This window comes from Schistocerca serialis, chromosome 4 (genome assembly GCF_023864345.2).
Source record: "Schistocerca serialis cubense isolate TAMUIC-IGC-003099 chromosome 4, iqSchSeri2.2, whole genome shotgun sequence".
NCBI classification, from domain to species: Eukaryota; Metazoa; Arthropoda; class Insecta; order Orthoptera; family Acrididae; genus Schistocerca; species Schistocerca serialis.
The window spans coordinates 225,879,566-225,902,445 of NC_064641.1; the positions used below are offsets into that span (position 1 = coordinate 225,879,566).

The 22,880-nt window shown below is 36.9% G+C and overlaps 1 protein-coding gene across 2 annotated transcripts in view; it reads left to right on the forward strand.

Annotated features, from left to right (window-relative positions):
* Positions 1-22,880, forward strand: part of LOC126473368 (ankyrin repeat and BTB/POZ domain-containing protein 2) — a 661,367-nt gene that overhangs the window by 489,979 nt on the left and 148,508 nt on the right. For both annotated transcript variants that reach the window (XM_050100375.1, XM_050100376.1), the window contains 2 exons: positions 412-499; positions 587-816. In XM_050100375.1, coding sequence (XP_049956332.1) covers positions 412-499; positions 587-816 — 318 coding nt within the window. The remainder of the gene's footprint in view (positions 1-411; positions 500-586; positions 817-22,880) is intronic.

The window sequence follows — 22,880 nt, forward strand, 5'->3', positions numbered from 1 at the left end:
TTTTAGTTTCTGATGGAGGAATTTTTGGTCAGTCAAGCATACTCAAGATTCATCTTTTGTTTCTATGGCTGTTAACCTTATTCCGGTTTTGTTAATTTCTATCTGCATGTAGCCCATAGCTCTTATTCTTTTAAATGGTGCTACAGCGATACAGATCAACTTCATGTTAAAATGTTCTCTCCAGATAAATTGTATTCCCAGGGAAATATTTCTTTTGTCAGATAATTAACACAACATGTTTTAGCATCAATTTACATACAGATGATAGCATGATAGTGGCTTCATTAAAGCCCAAAATAGTGAAAGCACTTGAGATGAGGTTGATAGCTACAGTGTTTTAATATTATTCCAAGTATGTCTGTATAATTAAATGAACTTGTTAAATGGAAATTAATGAAGTGTTTGTTATAGGTTGTCTGCTAGTGTGATGCCAAATCAGTCACGAACAAATCGGAAAGCTACCCATAACCGAAGTCGCCACAGAGCTACCCCAGCCAAGGTATTTCTTCTTTATAAAAATTACACATTTTCACTTGGAGCATGCCACAAAATCAGATACTCTGCAAAAACAAATTTCTGATAACAGTTGGTTCCGGCTGGCTCAGGGCTGGAAGACATCAAACTTGCTATCCAGCAGCTGACAATGAGATCACACACGTCTAATACTGGGTATTCCACATCTACGTACTCCAGTCTGAGTGGCAGTGAGTCCAGTGAGCCAGCAGTACGTCGGCTGATGAGGCATTCTTCTCTTGAGACAATAAACACTAACGTTACCAGTGCTGATGAATTTGTTTGGGTGGATTCACACAACAGGTAACTGCTATTGTTCAGTGCTTTTAATCATGTAGTGCACATACATATGATAAGTGTCCTGTCATGTTTTAAAGGCCAAGTCTGATCTTTGTAACCATTGTCTTCTGTCTTCCATTTCAAACATCGTTTCTTGATAGTTTTTGAATCTATTGCACTTCCAAGATCTTTCGTGTAACGTCTCCTGGGTCTACCACTTGTTGTGTCCTCCCCCCCCCCCTCCCCTCCCCTCCCCTTCCCTTCCACCTGCCCCAAAGATGATGTTTGCAAGGAAGACAAGGTGTCTGAGAGCATAGCCTATCATTTTTACTTTGCTTCAATTCATCTCCTTTGTGTGCAGCTCTGTTTGGTTATTTTCCTCCATATCCACATTTCTGTTGATTATACATTTTGTATTTTGTCCAGTTTTCTCTTTCATGCAGGAATATGTTCCAGATGTGTAAGCCTTGGCAAAAGTATTCCTTATCTTGATGTTCACAGGGTTACTTGTTGATAAGCTTCTTTTTTCTGGAAGGTGTTCTTTCCATTTCTGAGTTGCATCTTTTATCTTCCAAAATGGTGCTTCCTGTCCAACAAAAATGTTTCATTTTTATCAATTTTGAGTTAACCAGTTTTACATTTATGGTAGTTGAACAGTGGCACTTACTTATACCAAGACCATTGCCCTTATTTTCAATTAATCTGTGCCCTGTGTTTTCTGAAAGAAGTAGTGCAAGAGGAAAGCAGTGGAATCTCTCTCTCTCTCTCTCACCCTCTCCCTCCCACCCCCACCCCCCTCCCTCCCTACCTCCCTACCTCCCCCTCCCCCTCTCTCTCTTCTATCAAAGTTGCTGTTTTCCGTAAAATACAGGTTGAATACTAATTCCACTGACAACATTTTGGAGGTTGTTCAAGAATATTTTCTTTTTATTTTGGTACAAGGAGCCAGTGTCTCCATGGTTCATTACATTGTAATTGCATTTCATTTGATATCTTAATATCATTTATCTCTGTAGTTCACTGAAAATATATGCACAACATTGAAAATGTTGAGAATACCAGTATGCACTGTGTATCTTGTCTCGAAACATTCTTCTTCCATTCAAATATGGTCCTGCTTTACTTTTCATCATCAAGCCTGCATTCGGTACTACTCATATCTGTTCTGGATTTGTTTTTTCTACAGGGTACCTCTTGTATGGGTTCACTGAATGCAATGGAAGAGTGGCACTGTGATAAAAGTGTACATATTTCATCTGAGGATTGTTGCATTACTCTATGGTTTGGTGATTGCATATTACAGGTCTTTTTCACCATTGTCATTATTCATGGTGTTTATGCAGAAATAATGGTTGGGTTAAAAACTGAGTAAATAATAATTACCCTGATTCCTTAAGCTAAAATGCTCAGAAAATATCCCTGAATAACCTTTGAAATTTTTTCAATGGAGTTTAGGTTCACCCTATATAGGGGGTGAATCAGGAGTGGTTATTACGGTATTAGTGTTTCTGAACGGAATACTTCATATGGACTTATGCCCTCTTCCAAATGATTCTGAGACAGAATGCATTTGCTGTACATTTTTATTTATTTCCTGTATTATTCAACCATTGTCATTGTTTATGACATACCACAGTAGTGCAGAGGAAGCTGGGACAAACAATTTGATACAGGACATTTGTAGTCTATCAAGTCGAGAAATTACCTCAAATTGGCATACAAGAGCTACCTAAGCTACAGCGAATGCACGTCATGCAAGATTTTCAATATTCTCGCACTGTCTTCGTGCAACCTATTAGTCCTACAAAATAAATGAATAGGACCTTTCTTGTAGGAAATTTGATGTACTGTGACACATTGTCGCTGGAAGCTGGTGTTTTCTAGTTACTCAAGAAAAATGTACAAAAGTGATATTAAATGTGTTCTATCTCAGAAAGCATTCAGAATAGGACATATGTCTACACGAATATTTTTATTCAGAATCACTAATACTATCACCGATTAAAGCATGTACCTCTCCTGCTCACTGACTCTTTATCGCTATTAAGTAATCTAGAAGTAATTCTCATGATTATTAATGTGAGTAGATTAGCACTAATTGGAATTGGTTGTTAGTTTACAGAAGTAGCCTGCAGTGGGATGATGGGAATTGTATAATGTGGTGAATGAATGAGTGAAGCATCTAGTACATCCAGCATCCTGTTCATGTCCGTTTTTGAGTCCACAGCTAGTGCAATAACATCATCAAGTTTTATGCAGTGAATTAGCTCTCTACTTATCTTTTTCTTTGATTTTATGTCTTAAGTCGTCAATCCCTTTCTCAATAAACATATTACATGGCTATGATGAAAGGGGACAATCCTGTAAAGAACGTTTTTTTCCTATTTACAATTACTGATGTGAACTGATGCTGATGCAGTTCCAAGTAAGCCATGTATTTTTTCAATGAGTCCATATCTTTGTTGTACATGGGAACAGAAATTTTCAATATGCCAGGTTAACTGTCTTTCCCAGCTCTTTGAAACTGGCAGTGGTATATCTGTTCAAGTGCAATAAATCTTCAAGGGTCATTTGCAAGGATAAAATTGCTTCTCTAGTTCCTCCTCCTAATCCAAATCTAAACTGATCTTCCTGTATGTAACTGTCTATCTTATTTTTTAATCTATAAAATTATGAGATGGAATTACTTTAGGAGACAAAATCTTCAATACTGCCAATAGACATGAAAGTGCATGATACTAGCCTAGCTTTTGTCTAAGAACTGTCTTGCAGCAAGCATGTCTCTCTCATCCTTCAGTCTGAGAGACCGACCTTCCTTTTTAAACTTTCTCAAATGACTGTTCTCTCTTCCTTGAGGAAGGAGCAGAACTGTGTTTCCAGGAAATGCAGAACATGTACTCTCTTCAGGCAATATGCTCTTTTGTTGCACAATGGCCTTAGTGTGGGATGACGTGTGACCTACTTTTTGATGTCACCACGTATTATATATCTCTTTCAAACCAACTGTGAAGTTCCCAGAATCAGTAGTAGAAATAAGTACACTCTTCATAAAGACTTATTCATTCACTTCAGTCTAGAAACTGTTCATTATTCAGGAACACATATTTTCAGGTATGTATCCAGCAACCATAAATTTTTTTGAAAATGCAGTTTGAGAGAAGAGTAAAGGATTTATTGGTGCCCAACTTCTCCTACTTAACTGATGAATTTTTAGAAACATCAATTACTGTAATTATTAGTACTGTAAATTGCATGCAACATAACACCAGAATTTGATTCAACTGCAGTGCAGCAATCTGTCCATGCAAACTGTTTTTGTGAATGGTGCTTTATTAGTCTCAAATGATACACAATCTAAATTGTACGATTCAGGTATAGGACACATGTGAAACATTTGTTGTAAAATTTCACCACAAACAAAGAACTGACACTAAAAACAATATCTTGTAGTTGACATTTGACATCCAGTGGGCTCCCATGAGCCGTACACCTGTGGGAGCTGTACTAGCATTGTCAGCTTCCATTGTGTTTCCTCTTCACTGCGCAAAACATTGTGCCTGCGAGTTTTCAGTCAACTGTTGCAGTAAGAGATTTGTGTAACATATAGTTTCACATACCTTACAGTGTGCAAGGAGAGTAGTCGAAAGAGGAGCACAGGGGAGACAACATGGAGTTTGACACTATAGAGATACAATGTTTAAATTTTGATGTAATTTTTGTAGTAGACAGAGACTTAAAACATTAGGATTATTAAGAGTTAATTGTGGACAAACTTGCAATAAAAGCCCACTTTCTGAAGCTTACACATGTGAAATACAATGTAATACACAACTTTGGATAGATGTGTTACCAAACTAGGTATTTAGATAACCAAAAGGAATACAAAGAAAAATCATTATGTCAAATAGTTTTTGAGATATGATATAATAAGTTTTAAGGTGTTTCACGGACAGGAAGATTTCATGCCCTTCAAAAAATTAATAAAACGTGGCTCTTATTAAAATTAAGAATGATATGCTGTGACGTTTTTCTGCTTGTTTACTGTGATTCTGGTTGGCAATGTAAAATCTGATCCAGAGCTGAGACTTCCCATTCTTCAGTCTTGCTCATCTTATTATAGCCTCACACTTGCCAATATATTGTTGCTGGAAGTTAGGAGTACAATCCAACATCCAATTCTCAAAATAAATACAACGCTTCTCATAAATGACATAATGTATATTGTACTCTCATTTATAATGACTATGCAAAACAAAGTTGCTCCAGTATTCAGAACATCACAAATACATCGATAAGGAATATGTCCAGATATTATCTGTGTTAGTTAACAGTTTCCAACTGAATATCTGGTTGACAAGTTTTTGCTTGTCCCCATGATGTCACAGGCATTGTCACAGCCGCTGTTCCTCCACGGCTCACATCATATCTCTAAGGCAGGACCCAACGACATGGAATAAACCATGCAACCAACAAATATTGTAAATGTGGTAAGTCGTCTATCATTGTCCCAGCTTGCAGATGTGCTGCGTCCATCCATTTCATAAGTATGTGCATAAATAAACATACATCAAACAGTAGATTATATTAATTCATTACGAAAAAACTTTTGATAGTGGTGATCATATTCGTTGTTTCAACAAATGCTTGTGCAACACATCACTTCATCAAAGTGATTTGTTACACTAAAAAACAAAATGATCATATGGCATTAATGGGTGGGAATCCCCACCTCGGAAAGTTTGGCTGCCGAGTTGCAAGTCTTTTCAGTGGACGCCACATTGTGTGAGTTTTATTTTATTGATGATGAAATGATGATGGGCAGCACTCAACACCTAATCCCTGAGTGGAAAAGATCTCTGACCCGCTGGGAATCAAACCCAAGCTCCCTGCATGGCTGTCAGACACCCACACCATGCAGCTAAGTGAGCTGACATTACGCTACAGATTCCTTCCTTTGAGCAAATGATTTCATAACTACTGTGAAATGCCAACAAACAATGAACATTCAAAGTCCAAAACTAGTTTTAACCTTCTTAACTACAAGTATCAATACCTTGTGTCAATTTGATGTATAATCACAGCTGTAATTGCATCTCATTTGTAGTAAATATATTTATTTACATTTATCATATGTGAAATACCCACATTGAATTATTAACCATTAATTATAGACATGTATTTGCTTTAAATGGAAGTTTGTTAACACATCTGCCATTCTCATACTGTGGATATGGAAACTTTGATGACAAATGTTTATTACCAATACAGTCCATTAAACTGTTTTATGAAATTTCTTTGTTGTGTTTCATGAAATATTCATTACTAGGACCTACAGTCCAGTAGCCATTGAATCTAATCACCCATATTTCATTTAATCAACTATATCGCTGCCAGAAGTCAGGTTTTAGTAGCCACACCTGCAGCACTTTTGTAAATCACTGGGGATGTGCTACCCTTTGGGCAAACCTGTGAATACAGGTTTTAATAAGCAGATATTAACCTGTGTAGTTGTTAAAGAGAGCACAGCATCCATTGTCATGAAGCAGGTTCTTCATCAAACACTTTCAGTATTTTAAACAGTCACTGAACCAGAGAAGACACATATTTTGAACAATTAATAAGTCTGTGTTGCTGAACCTTCTGTAACCAATTACCTATCTTTCCAGTCCTGAAGAATAGCATACAAAACTCAGACATGTGCCTCTTTATTATTTCATCTTAAAACTACTACATGGAAAAGGTTTTCAAACTAATGTAAATTTATCTACTTTGCTACTTCGGTGCAATCTCTAAACTAATGAGACCATCTTTTTTAGTAACTAACAAGATACACCTCTTTCTTCAGGAAGATTGTCCTTTCACAATTTCACATTTCTTGTGGTGCATGTCTTTTGATCGTGTCTATATTTTGTTCCATTGTCCTATCCTCTTTCTCCAGCAAATAGATCATCCTTTTCCTCTAGGTTCACCTGTCGTTTCCAACACACCATGCATACATACAGATTACAGTTAATATCATTTACAACTCTGCCTTCACCTCCTACACACAGATGTCAAAGTGATCTACCTCTACCATATCCTGTACCCATACCTTGTTTCTAATCTGTCTTCTTTACTGTATTTATTGTGCTCCTATGTACTTAATTGCTCGCTACGGTAACTCTGAATGCCCTCCTGTTATATGTGTCAACCACTTGACACAGATATTACCCCATCATATTTATACTTTGTGGTAAAGGGTGTATCCCACTGGATTCCTCCAGTCAAGTGTGATGAAGCTAACAGCTAGTACCACTTGTTCTGCAGTTCATTAGCTGACGAAAGTGTGTTAACATCTATTGTTTGCCACATACTACACTATGTCAGTCATTACATATAATTATCTCATTTTGTATCCATTAATTATCTTATCATGTTGCTCATGGAGTACTGAATAGTTAAGAGGAATTACAGTTTTAAAGAACATAGGGAAAGAAGTAAGAGACTGCTATCTGGAAATCTAAAGCCAAAGAAATACAGCAGACAGCTTGATACATAGTGGGCATCAAGCAACTCAAATCACTCAATAGAGGAAAGTCCACTGGACCTGACGGGATACCAATTCGATTCTACACAGAGTACGCGAAAGAACTTGCCCCCCTTCTAACAGCCGTGTACCGCAAGTCTCTAGAGGAACGGAGGGTTCCAAATGATTGGAAAAGAGCACAGATAGTCCCAGTCTTCAAGAAGGGTCGTCGAGCAGATGCGCAAAACTATAGACCTATATCTCTGACGTCGATCTGTTGTAGAATTTTAGAACATGTTTTTTGCTCAAGTATCATGTCGTTTTTGGAAACCCAGAATCTAATATGTAGGAATCAACATGGATTCCGGAAACAGTGATCGTGTGAGACCCAACTCGCTTTATTTGTTCATGAGACCCAGAAAATATTAGATACAGGCTCCCAGGTAGATGCTATTTTTCTTGACTTCCGGAAGGCGTTCGATACAGTTCCGCACTGTCGCCTGATAAACAAAGTAAGAGCCTACGGAATATCAGACCAGCTGTGTGGCTGGATTGAAGAGTTTTTAGCAAACAGAACACAGCATGTTGTTATCAATGGAGAGACGTCTACAGACGTTAAAGTAACCTCTGGCGTGCCACAGGGGAGTGTTATGGGACCATTGCTTTTCACAATATATATAAATGACCTAGTAGATAGTGTCGGAAGTTCCATGCGGCTTTTCGCGGATGATGCTGTAGTATACAGAGAAGTTGCAGCATTAGAAAATTGTAGCGAAATGCAGGAAGATATGCAGCGGATAGGCACTTGGTGCAGGGAGTGGCAACTGACCGTTAACATAGACAAATGTAATGTATTGCGAATACATAGAAAGAAGGATCCTTTATTGTATGATTATATGATAGTGGAACAAACACTGGTAGCAGTTACTTCTGTAAAATACCTGGGAGTATGCATGCGGAACGATTTGAAGTGGAATGATCATATAAAATTAATTGTTGGTAAGGCGGGTACCAGGTTGAGATTCATTGGGAGAGTGCTTAGAAAATGTAGTCCATCAACAAAGGAGGTGGCTTACGAAACACTCGTTCGACCTATACTTGAGTATTGCTCATCAGTGTGGGATCCGTACCAGATCGGTCTGACGGAGGAGATAGAGAAGATCCAAAGAAGAGCGGCGCGTTTCGTCACAGGGTTATTTGGTAACCGTGATAGCGTTACGGAGATGTTTAATAAACTCAAATGGCAGACTCTGCAAGAGAGGCGCTCTGCATCGCTGTGTAGTTTGCTCGCCAGGTTTCGAGAGGGTGCGTTTCTGGATGAGGTATCGAATATATTGCTTCCCCCTACTTATACCTCCCAAGGAGATCACGAATGTAAAATTAGAGAGATTAGAGCGCACACGGAGGCTTTCAGACAGTCGTTCTTCCCGCGAACCATACGCGACTGGAACAGGAAAGGGAGGTAATGACAGTGGCACGTAAAGTGCCCTCCGCCACACACCGTTGGGTGGCTTGCGGAGTATAAATGTAGATGTAGATCAATCCGGTAAATTCAAGCAGAATGTGAATTTATCTGAGGGATGTTTCTTGTGGTGCATGTCTTCTGATCATGTCTATATTTTATTCCATTTTTCTATCATGGACCCAACATTCATGATTTACCAACCACTGATCCCAAATTGAATGGTCTGATAGTGTATAAGTACATGTATTATTTATATTATGTGTAGAAATCGTTGATGACTGATTACTCTGTATATTGCTTTATCTGTGAGTATTATGCTTAAGCAATGTAGAGAAATATAAATTGCTATATACTGTAAAGACAACACATAAAATTGCAGACAGGCACAATTAAAAGGCACTTACACATAAGCTTTTGACCACAGCCTTTGTCAGAAAAAGAATGAGAAACACACACCATTCATTCACACAAGCAACCATTACCTTTGATTATCTCTCAACATGCCCTGAAATAAGGGACGTCCTGTCCAAGATCCTCCTACTCCTCCTAAAATGGTGTTCTGTGTACACCTAACCTCCACAATATCCTAGTCCGTCCCTATGCCACTCCCAATCCCAACCTCATGCCACAAGGATCATATCACTGTGGAGGACCCAGGTGCAATACATGCCCAGTCCGCCCAACCAGCACTTCTTATTCCAGCCCTGTCACAGGTTTATCCTACCCCATCAGGGGCCAGACCACCTGTAAAAGCAACTATGTCATTTACCAGCTTTGCTCTAATCATTGCACAGCTTTCTATATTGGTATGACTACCAACCAGCTGTCCACCAGGATGAGCAGCCGCTGCCAAACTGGCCAAGAGCAAAGTAGACCACCCTATGGCACAACATGCGGCTGAACATAACATGCTTGACTTCAGTGGCTGCTTCACTACCCAAACTATCTGGATCCTCCCCTCCACCATCAGCTTTTCTGAATTGTGCAGACAGGAGTCATCCTTACAACACATTTTCTGCTCCCGTAATCATCCTGGTCCACACCCTCCACTCCACAGTCTCCACCCCATCTGTCACATTACCTCCTCCACATTCTCATCTCCCATCCACTTCGTTTGCCATCTTCTGCCAATGCACCCGCCCATCTTTCCCTCCTCCTCGCCTTGTTTCTTCCGATTTGCCCACCTGCCTGCCCACATCCTTCTGGACTGCGCCTGTTGGCATTCTAGTCCTTGTCTATTCTGTCAGACAGCGCTCCTCTCTCCCCCCACGCGCACACTGCTATCTCCCCCCCCCCCCCCCCAACCCCCCCAGATGGCTGCTTCCATCCCACTTGCCACTTGCTAGTTGCATTCTGGCCTGAGCTGCTGTAGTTGGCAGTCATGTGTGTAAGGTATGCTTGCTTGTGTGAATGAATGGTGTGTGTTTCTCTTTCTTTTTCTGATGAAGGCTGTGGTCAAATGCTTGTATGTAAGTGTTTTTTAATTGTACCTGTCTACAACTTAATGTGTCACCTTATGGTAAGTAGCAATTTATCTTCTCCTACATTGTTGATATTCCTACCTGAAGTTTCCATTGTTTGGTATTATGCTTTCTTACTTTACAATATTTACTTTTGTTTTCTTTTATTGAAATTGTGGTGGATAACTGTTTCTTTCATTGTCATCTGTTGGACTATTATCTCCTGGTGTATAATCCCCATGTTCTTTGACAAATGTCAACAAGTCATTAACTGCTGACCAACCCCTATACCAAATCTCTTTACTTACATGAAAAGGTAATCTACACATCAAAACATTAACTAAATGACTCTCCTCTTGTCTTAAGTATTTAGACCCTGTTAAGTGCCATTCGGCTGTTTATTTCTTGTAAGTTCCCCATATTATGAGAATATTGTGCGTCAAGAAGCTTAAGTGTCAATTTCTCTTGAGTACTAGGAGACCAGTATTTCTTTTTAAACTTTTTCTGAAAATCATCACAGGACATAAATTCTTCAGCATGACCAGTTCCCCCCCTCTACCACATCACACACTGAAGAACTTAGTGTGAAAGCAATCCTCTTCGAATCATCCCATTGCTTGGGTAAAGATTTAGAAAATATTTGTAAAAAGTGTGTGGGGTGGGTCTCCCCATCTGGCTTAAATTTAGGGAATTGTTGGGATAGTCTAATTCCATTTCCAGCTGTAACTCCTATACTTGCTTGGCTGACAGTCCACCATTCCCCCCCTAAGATTTCTCTTGTACAAGGTGAGTCGCTAACTGTTGCCACCAAGAATAACTCCGAAAGTATGATAGGAGCTGAAAGGTTTTTGGGACAAAAGTTGCATGGGACAATGGGGGCCATAATATGACGTTGGTTTTTTGTTGCTAGGTGGGGTCACTTCAGAGATATGAAGGTCAACTTTTTTAATTTTTTTATTATTATTATTTTTTTTTTTTTTTTTATGGGATGCTATAGTTTGGTACTTATTTTCTGATAGCGGCTATTGAGACGAATCCAATGATGTGTAACAGTAAGATCTTTGAAGGTCAATGAAGGTCAAAAAGGTGGCACAAATTTCCATTTACAGAAGGTACTCAGAGTGATGACTATCAGTATCAACGCAGTGCTGCAATCTTCTTGTCATGGATTGAATGGTATTTCTTAACACTTCGGTACTTATCAAAGCACATGCTCTGACAATTCTCTCTCACGTATCATGCAAATAGTAAATATTCACCGAATATGGCAAAGGGACTGAGCATCCCCTTCCAATTACTCTCTGCCCAGTGGCGGTTATATATGGGGGGGGGGGGGGGGGGGAGAGACAAGGGGCACGCACCGCCCCATTGGGGGGCTGCCCACATTGCCACCCACGCCACCCCCGCCAGTCAGCCTGCACACTATTCATTCGTTTCTTTCATCAGTTGACTTGACTGAATTGATTTATCGAGTAGTTGTACTTTCCTACGTATGGAAACGTGTCCGCATCATCGTATTTTATACATTTCTGTCTGGCACAGGGATAGCTAACACATACCTATGAGAAAAGTCGCGGCCATTCTAGTGATCTCTATATGTTATTCTGTCTGTTCTGTTGAACACTCACCCTGACATTGATTGTCCTATTGATGATTAATTAACCAATCTGCCAGGGAGAATAGATCCATAGAATTCATCATTTAAGGAAGATAACCACAACTGTGACTTTTTTATATCATGAGGTGGCATTGTCTTGTATATGTGTATAATCAGTTAAAATAAAACTTTCTTAAACTTTGCATGTGACTTGATTATTTTTTATTACGGTAAAAGTAGAGGTAGCTCAAGATATCTTTAGTGACCCCTCCTTTGATGTTTTTGTGTATCTGCCATTGTCTCTGCCTGAAGTCGTTAGTGATATACGTACTGGCTTGATGATCAAAATGTGCTGGAGCACCCAGACCTCAAAATATTTTCAAGAGGATATGTTTTTGATAAACAGGCGGGAATCAATCACCATTGTGTTGAAACCATGAACAAGTGTGCAATTGCAAGTGAATGTCTTCCAGAAGTTCGGGATTAGATTAATTATTTGTTCCATAGACCCATAAAAGAAGGAATCCTCCTGGGTGTGGAACATGTCAGATAAACACATTACAAAAATGTAATTAGAAAAACTTGAGTTTCATTAATTTTAATGATCCTGTCAATAAACAGTAAAATTATGTACATGAATTAAATTTAAACTTCTAATATTTGCAGGTTTAATACTTACATCTGCTTTCATTAAATCCATCATTCAGACATTTGCTAGTTTCTTGGCTATTACAACCAAGTATTGTCAAAAATTAAAGTAAATTATTCATTTCAGTGATCCTCAGTTAAGAACAGTCAGATTAGGAACATGTCAGATAAACACATTACAAAAATGTAATTAGAAAAACTTGAGTTTCATTAATTTTAATGATCCTGTCAATAAACAGTAAAATTATGTACATGAATTAAATTTAAACTTCTAATATTTGCAGGTTTAATACTTACATCTGCTTTCATTAAATCCATCATTTAGACATTTGCTAGTTTCTTGGCTATTACAACCAAGTATTGTCAAAAATTAAAGTAAATTATTCATTTCAGTGATCCTCAGTTAAGAACAGTCAGATTATGCACAAGATTTAAAAACAAACTTCCACTATTTACAGACTTAAGACTTACATCTGCTTTCCATACATCCATCATTCACGCAGTAGGTAGTTACTTGGCTGTTACAACCAAGTATTGTCAAAAATTAAAATACAATAAATTTTCATTAAAATGGTCTACTGCACTTGTTGAGAAACTCATGGATGGAATAGAAGGAGTTGGCCACCAAAAATTCTTTTAAATTATGTTTTAATTGTGCCTTGTCTGAAACTAAACTCTTAATGGTTGCTGGTAACTTATTGAAAATATGTGTTGCTGGATTGAACTCCTTTCTGGTAAGTGATTTTAAATCTTTGTGTGTATTGTTCTTATTCCTAGTATTGATACTGTGTACTAAGCAGTTAGTTGGAAAAAGAGATGTATTATTTACAACAAACTTCATTAAGGAATAAATATACTGAGAAGCTGTGGTTAATATGCCCAATTCTTTGAATATGTTTCGACATGATGTTCTTCTGTAGTCTAAATATTTTTTCTCTGTTTGTGGAGTTACCCCAAAATATGATACCATATGACATAATGGAGTGAAAATAAGCAAAATATTCCAGTTTTTTTATATCTCCTATGTCTGACATTATTCGCATTGCAAACACAGACTTGTTTAGGCACTTTAGCAGTTTGTTAGTATTGTTGCTCCCAACTGAATTTATTATCAAGTTGTAATCCCCAGAATTTTACACTCTCAACTTCTCCTATTTCCATGTCATCATATTTTATACACACACCAGAAGGAAATCTCTTGGAAGCTCTGAACTGCATATAGTATGTCTTTTCAAAATTTAGTGACAGTAAATTGGCTATGAACCACTTATGAATGTCAGTAAAAATTTGATTAGCTGCCCTTTCTAAATTTATATTTGATTTACTATTTATTGCAATGTTTGTATCATCTGCAAATAAGGCAAACTTGGCATCTGGTAATGTAACAGATAACAGGTCATTAATATACACTAGAAATAGTAGTAGACCTAGTATGGAACCTTGGGGAACACCACATGTAATTTCTTCCCAGTCAGATGATGTCTGATTGCCTACTGCTGAAGTGTTACGTAATGACACCCTTTGTTTTCTATTAGTAAGATATGACTGAAACCACTTTGCAGCACTACCAGTGATGCTATAATATTTTAATTTACTTAAAAGAATGCTGTGATTCGCACAGTCAAATGCCTTTGACAAGTCACTGAATATGCCAGTTGCCTCTAATTTGTTGTCCAACGAATTAAGGACATTTTCGCTGTAAGTGTCAATAGCTTTCTCAATATCAGAACCCTTAAGAAACCCAAACTGTGACTTTGACAGTATGTTATTTTCACTAAGGTGCTTAAGTATATGCTTGAACATAACCTTTTCAAAGATTTTTGAAAAAGCTGTCTTTTTTTGTCCCCTTTCTTGTGGAGAGGTATAACTTCAGCATATTTAAGCCAATCCGGGAATGTTCCTGTGACAAGTGATTGATTACACAAATAACCTAAGATATGACTAAGGTCACATGAACATTCTTTTATTAACTTTGTTGATATGTTATCATAACCACCAGAATGCATTGATTTCAAGGACTTTATGATAGATTCTATTTCTTTGGGTGAAGTAAGTGTCAATTCCATTTTACTGAGATTGTGTGCACTGGTCTCATATATTCCATTGCATTATTTACAGAACCTGACAACCCCATGCTATCAGTAACAGAGACAAAATACTTGTTTAAATGGTTTGCAACACAACATGCATTTGTTACCAGGGTTTCATTTATTTTTAGAGCTATTTGTTCCTCCTCATTTCTGGTCCTACCTGTCTCTGATTTAACTATATCCCATATTGTTTTTATTTTATTGCTGGATGTATTTATCTTATTCTCATAATGCAGGTGTTTAGATTTCTGGATGACCTTCTCAATATTTTGCAGTAATTTTTGCAATGAGCTATAATGCTAGTATCAAAGGTGTCCCTACATATCAGATAGAGTTTCCTTTTTGTCTCACATGATATCTTTATCCCTTGTGTGATCAATGTTTTCTTATTAGACTTCTGCTTAATTTGAGTTACCTTCAGGGCTAAACAATTTTCAAATAAGGTGCTAACTTTATTAATGAATGTTTTGTATTTTCCATTTGTGTCTTGGATGCTGTAAACATCCATCCAATTAATTTCTTTGAGCAATCTCATAAATTTCTCAGTTTTTGACTGTTTTATTGGCCTTCTGTACTCATTTCTGATAGCTGTTTTACCCTGAAAGTTTTCAAAATTTAATGTTAGGTGTTGCATGTCATGGCCAGATAGCCCATTTACTACTTTTATTTATTTATTTATTATTTATTTGTCCCTTAGAACAAATCAGTACAATGGCTTGTACAACTGATATGGGATAAGTCAATACAAATATACAGTTTACAGGAGTCTAAAACAGTAAACAAGAACATAGAAGAATGATTATTTTACATTACCTACAAATTATGTTACTTAAAGTTACAGCTTTACAGAGAATTGTTACATGACGTGACAAAATTGACTTAACAACATTCAGCTTTGATACATTATCGTGCACTAAGACAATATTGATTCCAAATATTCCTGGATGGTATAAAAGCAGTCTTTTATTAAAAGAGATTTCACTGTCTGTTTGAATTTCTTTATTTCTTGGATTTCTTGTATAAAAGTTGGAAGATGGTTATATAATTTTATTCCCATGCACTTGGCACCATCACTGTACAGTTTTGTTGAGTGGGGAAGTATTCTTAGAGAGGTTTTTGATCTTGTGTCGTAATCATGGTAATCCATATTTTTGCTGATTTTGTTGATACTTTTTTTGGTAAAGAATAATAATTCTAGTATATATTGGCATGGGAGGGGCAAAATATTTAGTTTCTAATTGTTTACAAGTGTCTCTTTGTTTTTGAACATAATTGTTCTGAGTATCTTCTTTTGCAGTTTGAATATCTTAATTGATTCAGAATTTTGGCCCCAGAAGATGATTCCATAGTTAAGTACAGAGTGAAAGAGGGCATGGTATATTGTGGTTAGGGTACTTGTGTTAGTGACGTTCCTTATTGATCTAATCATGAAGCATACTTTACTAAGTTTTGTGCTGGTAACGTCAATGTGCCTTTTCCATGTGAGCGTATCGGTAATAATGACCCCCAAAAATTTTATTTCATTTCCAAGTTTAACATTATTTTTTTACAGTGATATAGTTGGTAGTAATGGATTTCTGTTTTGGGCAGTGTGGAAGGTTATTCCAATTGTTTTTTTTTGCATTAAGGAGCAGCCTGTTACTTTGAAGCCATCGACTTATTTGATCTGTGGTCCTACCTATATTAGATTGGAGAATTTGTTCGGGCACAGATATGAGTACAGAGGTATCATCAGCAAACAAAAGGGTTTTTGTGTCGGGTAGGCTGTGAGGAATGTCATGTATGTAAAGTAAGAACAGCAAGGGGCCCAGGACGGAGCCTAGGGGAACTCCTTGCTTTATGGTATGTATGGGGGAATGTACAGTGCTAGCTGTACCTGAGAGCTTAGTTTCATTTAATTCAACATACTGCTGTCGATCTTCCAGATAGCTTTTAAACCAGTCATAGGCATTTCCTCTTATTCCATAGGAATGCATCTTTTGCAAAAGTATACTATTATTAACAATGTCAGAGGCCTTTGTTAGATCTAGGAAGATACCTATGGCTGGGAGTTTTTTGTCCACAAGCTCCAGTGTATGATCTAGAAATTCTTGTATTGCATCAGTTGTAGCTTTCTTACTTTGGAAACCAAACTGAGCAGGTGACAGGATATTTTGTTTGTCTAGAAAGGACATGATTCTGGTGGCCATTATATATTCAAATACTTTACTAAGAGTTGAAAGCAGTGCAATGGGTCGATAATTACTGGGATCCTCTTTGCTTCCTCTTTTGTGGACAGGTATAATTTTTGCAATTTTGAGCATACCAGGAAATGCACCATTCAGGAATGAGAAGTTTATTATGTGGGCTAGGGGTTTACTGATAAAGTTTCTGCAATTATGAAGGAGGAAGCATGGAATTTGATCTTGTCCAGCAGATCATTTTTTTTAAAATTTTGCTATGAAGTGTCTTTTCTATTTCAATTTCAGATGTAGGCCTTAAAAATAGAGTCTCAGAGCATAAGTTTGGTTCTAGTTTTAAGGGACAGCTATTTTTAAGATGGTTAGCCAGGTTTTCTACTATTTCTGTAAAGTAGTTATTGAATTCCTCTGCCGTTTCTTTCCCACTGGAGACTAATTTTCCATTTATTTTTAAGCTAATATCACTTTGTAGTTGTTTTCCTCTATTAGTATTCATATTAATAAGTTGCCATATGCTTTTGCTCTTATTTGATGACAATTTGAGGTAGTTATCATTCTGTAGCTTTTTGGCTGCATTTACTACGTTCCTTAATATCTTTTTATATAGAGTAAAGTATGAATTAAATGCTTCACTATGGACTAGTTTGGATTTGCTAATGTAAAAAAGTTCTCTTTTTCTTTGTGATGACCTAATGATTCCTGGGGTGATCCAGCTGGAGAGTTTTCTATCTTTGTTGATACATTTTGTTTGTAAGGGAAAGTGGCAATTAAAATAATAACAGAAAATATCCAAGAATGCTTCATATTTGCTGTCTACTGTTTGAGCCTCATATACATTTTGCCAGTTTTCATTTTGTATATCAAAGAGGAAAGTATGCATGTGGGTTTTATTGAAGTTTCTCCTCTGTACAGTGATTTTATTGTGTTCGTGACTGTTATTTTGCAACCAGACCTGCATAATTAATGCATTGTGGTCTGAAATCATAGTTTGACAGAGGATACAGTACAATTTATATTATACAGTACAATTTATATTATACTTGATCCAGACAAGTGGTACTGTGATTTGTTATCCTGGTTGGAGTGTTAACCATTAGGTCTAGGTTGTAGCTGTTCATAAAATTTTTAATGCTTAGATGTCTAGAGTTTTCTGAGAGAAAATCTATATTATAGTCATCACATATTAGAACACTATATGATTTTCTTTTACTTAGATTTTCTATTACTGTTTTTTTTTTGTAGAAAGTCCCTATGTTACCAGAGGGTGACCTGTAAAGTGCTATTATATAAACATTTAGATCTATAAGCTCTACACCTGACAGTTCTATATCTTTTTCAATACTATATGAATTGCAAATATCAAGAGGTGTAGCAGTAATGTTGTCTTTTACAAATATGAAACTACCTCCACCTTTGTAAGATGTTCTTGAGAAGTGACCTACGAGTTTAAAATGTGGTATCACAACACTTTCTATTTCAAAAGACCTCATGAAATGTTCATTAATACATAATATCTGTGTATCTGACAGTTCACTTGCACTTGATAACAAAATTTCTAATTCATTACATTTGGTTTTGAGCCCTTGTACATTATGGATGTATACTTTTAGATCAAGAATTTTTTTGTTTAATTTTTTTATACATTGGTGAGGAGGTTCAGACTTTACCTTATTTACTACAATTTGCTGATGGAGTCGTTTGCAAGTTTTATGGTGTATCTTTAACTTGTTTGATGCTATCTTTAATTTGTTCGGTGATGCTAAGTTTTTTCTTTTCTCAGAGGGGGATGGAAAAAATCCTCCTTCTTGGGTGTATTCCGCCTTGATCTCAAATTAACTCTTACAGGTGTAGCTGCTGCAGTCCTTTGTGGATCTTCTGATGTCTCCTCTTTCCTGCTTTCTTCATTCTTGTCGAATTTGCTTTCCTCATTTTTGCCTGTAAGTCTTTCAGGAAGCTGATAGACAGATCTATTTCGTAATAGTCTTTCTTTAATTATTTCACTGATGTGATCGCACATAACACTTTTTCCGTCGTAATTAAGGTGCATTCCGTGTTTGGTGTGTAGGTTTCGATGTAGTTTACTTATGTCCAGTATATCGCACTTTGCGTATTCTGCACACAATTTCTTAATTTTGATGTTAGTTTTCCTAATTTCTTTATTAACACACGATCTGTAAATTCGGTCATGTCTATGAGGCACAGTGGCTACTGTTGTGTTCCTAGATTTATTCACTTCTAGAAAGTTCTGTAGCATTTTAATGCAGGCATCGGCTTCATTTTTAGCTGTGTCATTCAAACCTGCTATACATATTATAAAGTCATTATCCTATATTGTGTTCATCTGAAGATCAGTGTCTACGACATGGTGTGTTCCCGCTCCACGTTTCACTATGCTAGTCACTGCCGTTTCTTGATTTTTCTCTCGGAGCATGCTTGATAGCTTTCTGCCATGGCTGTCAAGCAAGAGAATACCACACTTTTTCCTTAATGATACGTGTTTGCCCTTACCACTGTTTCCAAGTTTACTGTTGGTGTCCGAATTACAGGTTTTTACAATGTCACGATCAGTTGTACACTCGTTATGACCAAGACATCATCTAAGAAAGTAACACTTTTAACAGTTTTCGTGATTTGAGACCGAACTTTTTGCGACACTGCTATCCACTCGGATGATTTATCACGTGTATCTTGTTTCACTTCACACGAATTTTCCACTGTTTGTACTTCGCCGATTTCTTTCTTCAGTGCAGCTATTTCCCTTTTTAAATTATTGACTATGAATTGTAGGCTTGAAATTCGTTCATTTAGGGTTGTAATTTCAGCTTTACAATTTTCACAGGTTTTCTTTTTAACTACATAACTATAACTATTTCTCGTGTTAAAATTTCCGACTTCCACACTTGTGGCCATCTTGCCGACTGGTTTTGTAATGTGGATTAGTTGCCTAGAATTGTCTATAAATATATAAATATATTATCAATGGCAGTCTTAGAACATTTGTATACCCTAGTTGGGAAATTTACAGTAGAAATTAAATTGAATGACAATGTAACTGATTTCAGTAACTGTTCACTGACAGTGTTTTTCAGGACATCTATATTAAAATCACCACCAACCACTAGTTCTTTGTTTTTTAATTTTAGATGAGATAATAAATCTTCAAGACCATTTATAAACAGGTTGAAATTTCCTGAAGGTGCTCTGTATATGGCTACTATTATAAAGGACCTATTAAGAAATTCTATCTCTGTTGCTGCTCTAAGCAAAATTTATTAATGTCAATATTTAAAACTGTTTCTAAGGGATGTGGCAACTCCTCCTTTCTCCATCTTTTGTCTGCAGAAGTAGGAGGCTAACTTAAATTCTGTAAGGTTTAACATATCTATACCAGTGGTCACATGATGTTCAGAGAGGCAGATTATATCAACTGGTTTGCTCAACTCTAATTCTTCAACACAAATAAGCAAATCATTAAGCTTACCCCTTAGTCCTCGGATATTCTAATGCAATAACAATAACTGATTTTGTGCACTGACTGAATTACAACTGAATGAACCTAATTTTCCTGCATATTTTTGAGTATCTCTAGTTTCAATCAGAGGTTGTCTGCATGAATTGTGTACATTAAAATTTGCTTTCTACCCTAAAAAAAAGTGCTGATTTGTCACTTGTAACCACTGGTACTGCTGGTACCACTGGTACCCGCTGATAGAGTCAACAGGAACTACACAGATGTGAGATCCCATATCTGATCCCAGCAGCCGTTCCACTTCTAAATTTACTCTCTTAAAAGAAGAGTTTAAATGAGGCCCGTCATGCCACCTCAGAACAGACACAAGCCCAATACCATTATGTCTCATTGCTGAAGCTTTCTTTACCAGGTCATTCTCAATTGCTTTTGTCTGCCCCTCCCACTATTACCATGTTGTCTCCCTTTGTAAAGTCTTTACATAGTGAACCTACATCCTCTATCACCTGACCCGGACTTGCACTAGGTTTTTGTGACCTGGTAATCTGGCCCTAGTTCATCCTGCAACAGTTAGCCAACACCTCTACCATGTGAACTACCTAATAACAAAACTTTCTTCTTCTTGACAGCTTTTTCTGACTTCTTACTTTTCAAACACTTTTTGAAAGTTAGTTGTGTGCTGTCTACTCCTATATCTATTTGTGGCTCATTAGTTTCCAACTGTGTCAACAGATCAAACCTGTTTTCCACATTCACAACCACACTGCCTGAGAACATCCTATTTCTTCTATAACCTGTTGTCACTTCCCACCTGTCTTTTCCCTTCTCTCCCCTTAACCTTTCCAGATCTTGTTTCACTTTATCTAGTTCCACCTCAAGGGCAGCAATCTTCTACTCCTGTTCCAGTATCTTCCTATCTCTACAGCAAATCCTACACAACAGATGAGACTTGTTTATTTCTCCAATTCCCACACCACTACCATCACCCATATGAGAGAACCTGTAACAACCCTCACACCACATCCCGGAACTAACAATCCTATGGCAAGTGTTTACATCAAAGCACCAGTGGATGACAGGGGTGAACTGAAGGGTGGCAAGCACTAAGTAAACAACTTCCTCCACACAAACTCAGGTAAACTCCTGTAGTTGTGTGTTCACAGTCTTCCATCCACAACAATAATATGGCATCATTGACTGGAAGGGTAGCTACAAAGTGGTAGGAGGCCTAACACCTTCTACTGCAGTAGAAACTTTATTTCACATTTCCAAATGTGGGTTTGTTATTGCAAAATGTTTCAGTTTTCTTCATCTACAATCTCTCAAATTTTTAAAATAGCATTCTGTTACACCCTGTACAAAGATGTAACAATACACACTAGACAATTCAAGAATACTCTGCTTGAATACAATGTATGATACCTGATAAACACTGCAACCAGGGAGACTGAAACATGCCTGTCTGCAATAGATAACATAATCACTGGTATTCGTCTTTACGATCTTACATCTTCTGTTATTATAAGTGCTTTGTCAGACCACCATGCAGTAGAACTAAGTGTGTACATAAAAAAGGTTCGTACACACAGTTGCTATAGATATATTAGGATGAATACAGACCAAAATATAACTCTTTTGAATAATATGCTAAGGAATGTGGATTGGAACAGTGTTCTAACGACACTTCATAGTTACGGCAGATTCTCAAGTGAACTATCCTACATTCTTAACCAAGCCTGCCCATTAATAAAAAAGAGAATTCAGTCACATGTTGTAGCCTGAAACTGGATATCAAGTTCAGTCACTGAGGCTAGAGAAAAACTAAGATGGTATGAGTATGCTATGTTAAATGACTTGAGCAATAAAAAATTAAAAGAAGAGTTCAAAAAGTATCATAAATACTATGTAGACCTCCTAATTTTGGAAAAACAGAAACATTTTGAAAGTGTCATTCAGAGCTCAAATAATATCTCCAAAACATCATGGTCACTAGTAAATAGGGAAATAGGTAAATCTGAGAAACATACAACTGAAAATCACTTACTGATAAACAGCACAATAGAAACTGATTAGAATAAGATAGCAGATCTATTTAGCAATTACTTTGCCTCTGTTGGCTCCAGCATAAACAATCAGCTTAAAAACATAAATACAAATTCAGAGGAACACCAGTGTCAGGAAGTATATTTTTGATGCCAACAAGTAAAGAAGAAATAATTAAAATAGTGAGTAGCTTAAAGAATTCCCATGCAGCAGGATATGATGGTCTTAGTCTGGACACTCTTAAGAAATGTATACATAAAATTGCATCACCTTTATCAACAGTTATCAACTCTCATATGGAAGATGGTCTATTTCCAGATGAGTTGAAAATTGCTCGAGTTGTGAATATTTTTATAAAAGGAAACTAGATTTAGTAAACTCGTATGATGGAAGACCATCTATCTAAAAATATATGTAATCTCAGATCTTAGACTGTAAATATTTGAATGTCAGATATGAATACTATGTCACAAACTGTAGATTCCTTAATCAAAGTATGGCAATAACAATTTTTTATGTATAGTCCATATATGTAACTCTGTTCTCTCAACTAAATTTAGAAAAAGTTGTGTAGATAAAAGTGCCAGCCAATAATATGTAACCCTAGTAAGTAAGGCTCTGACTTATCCAG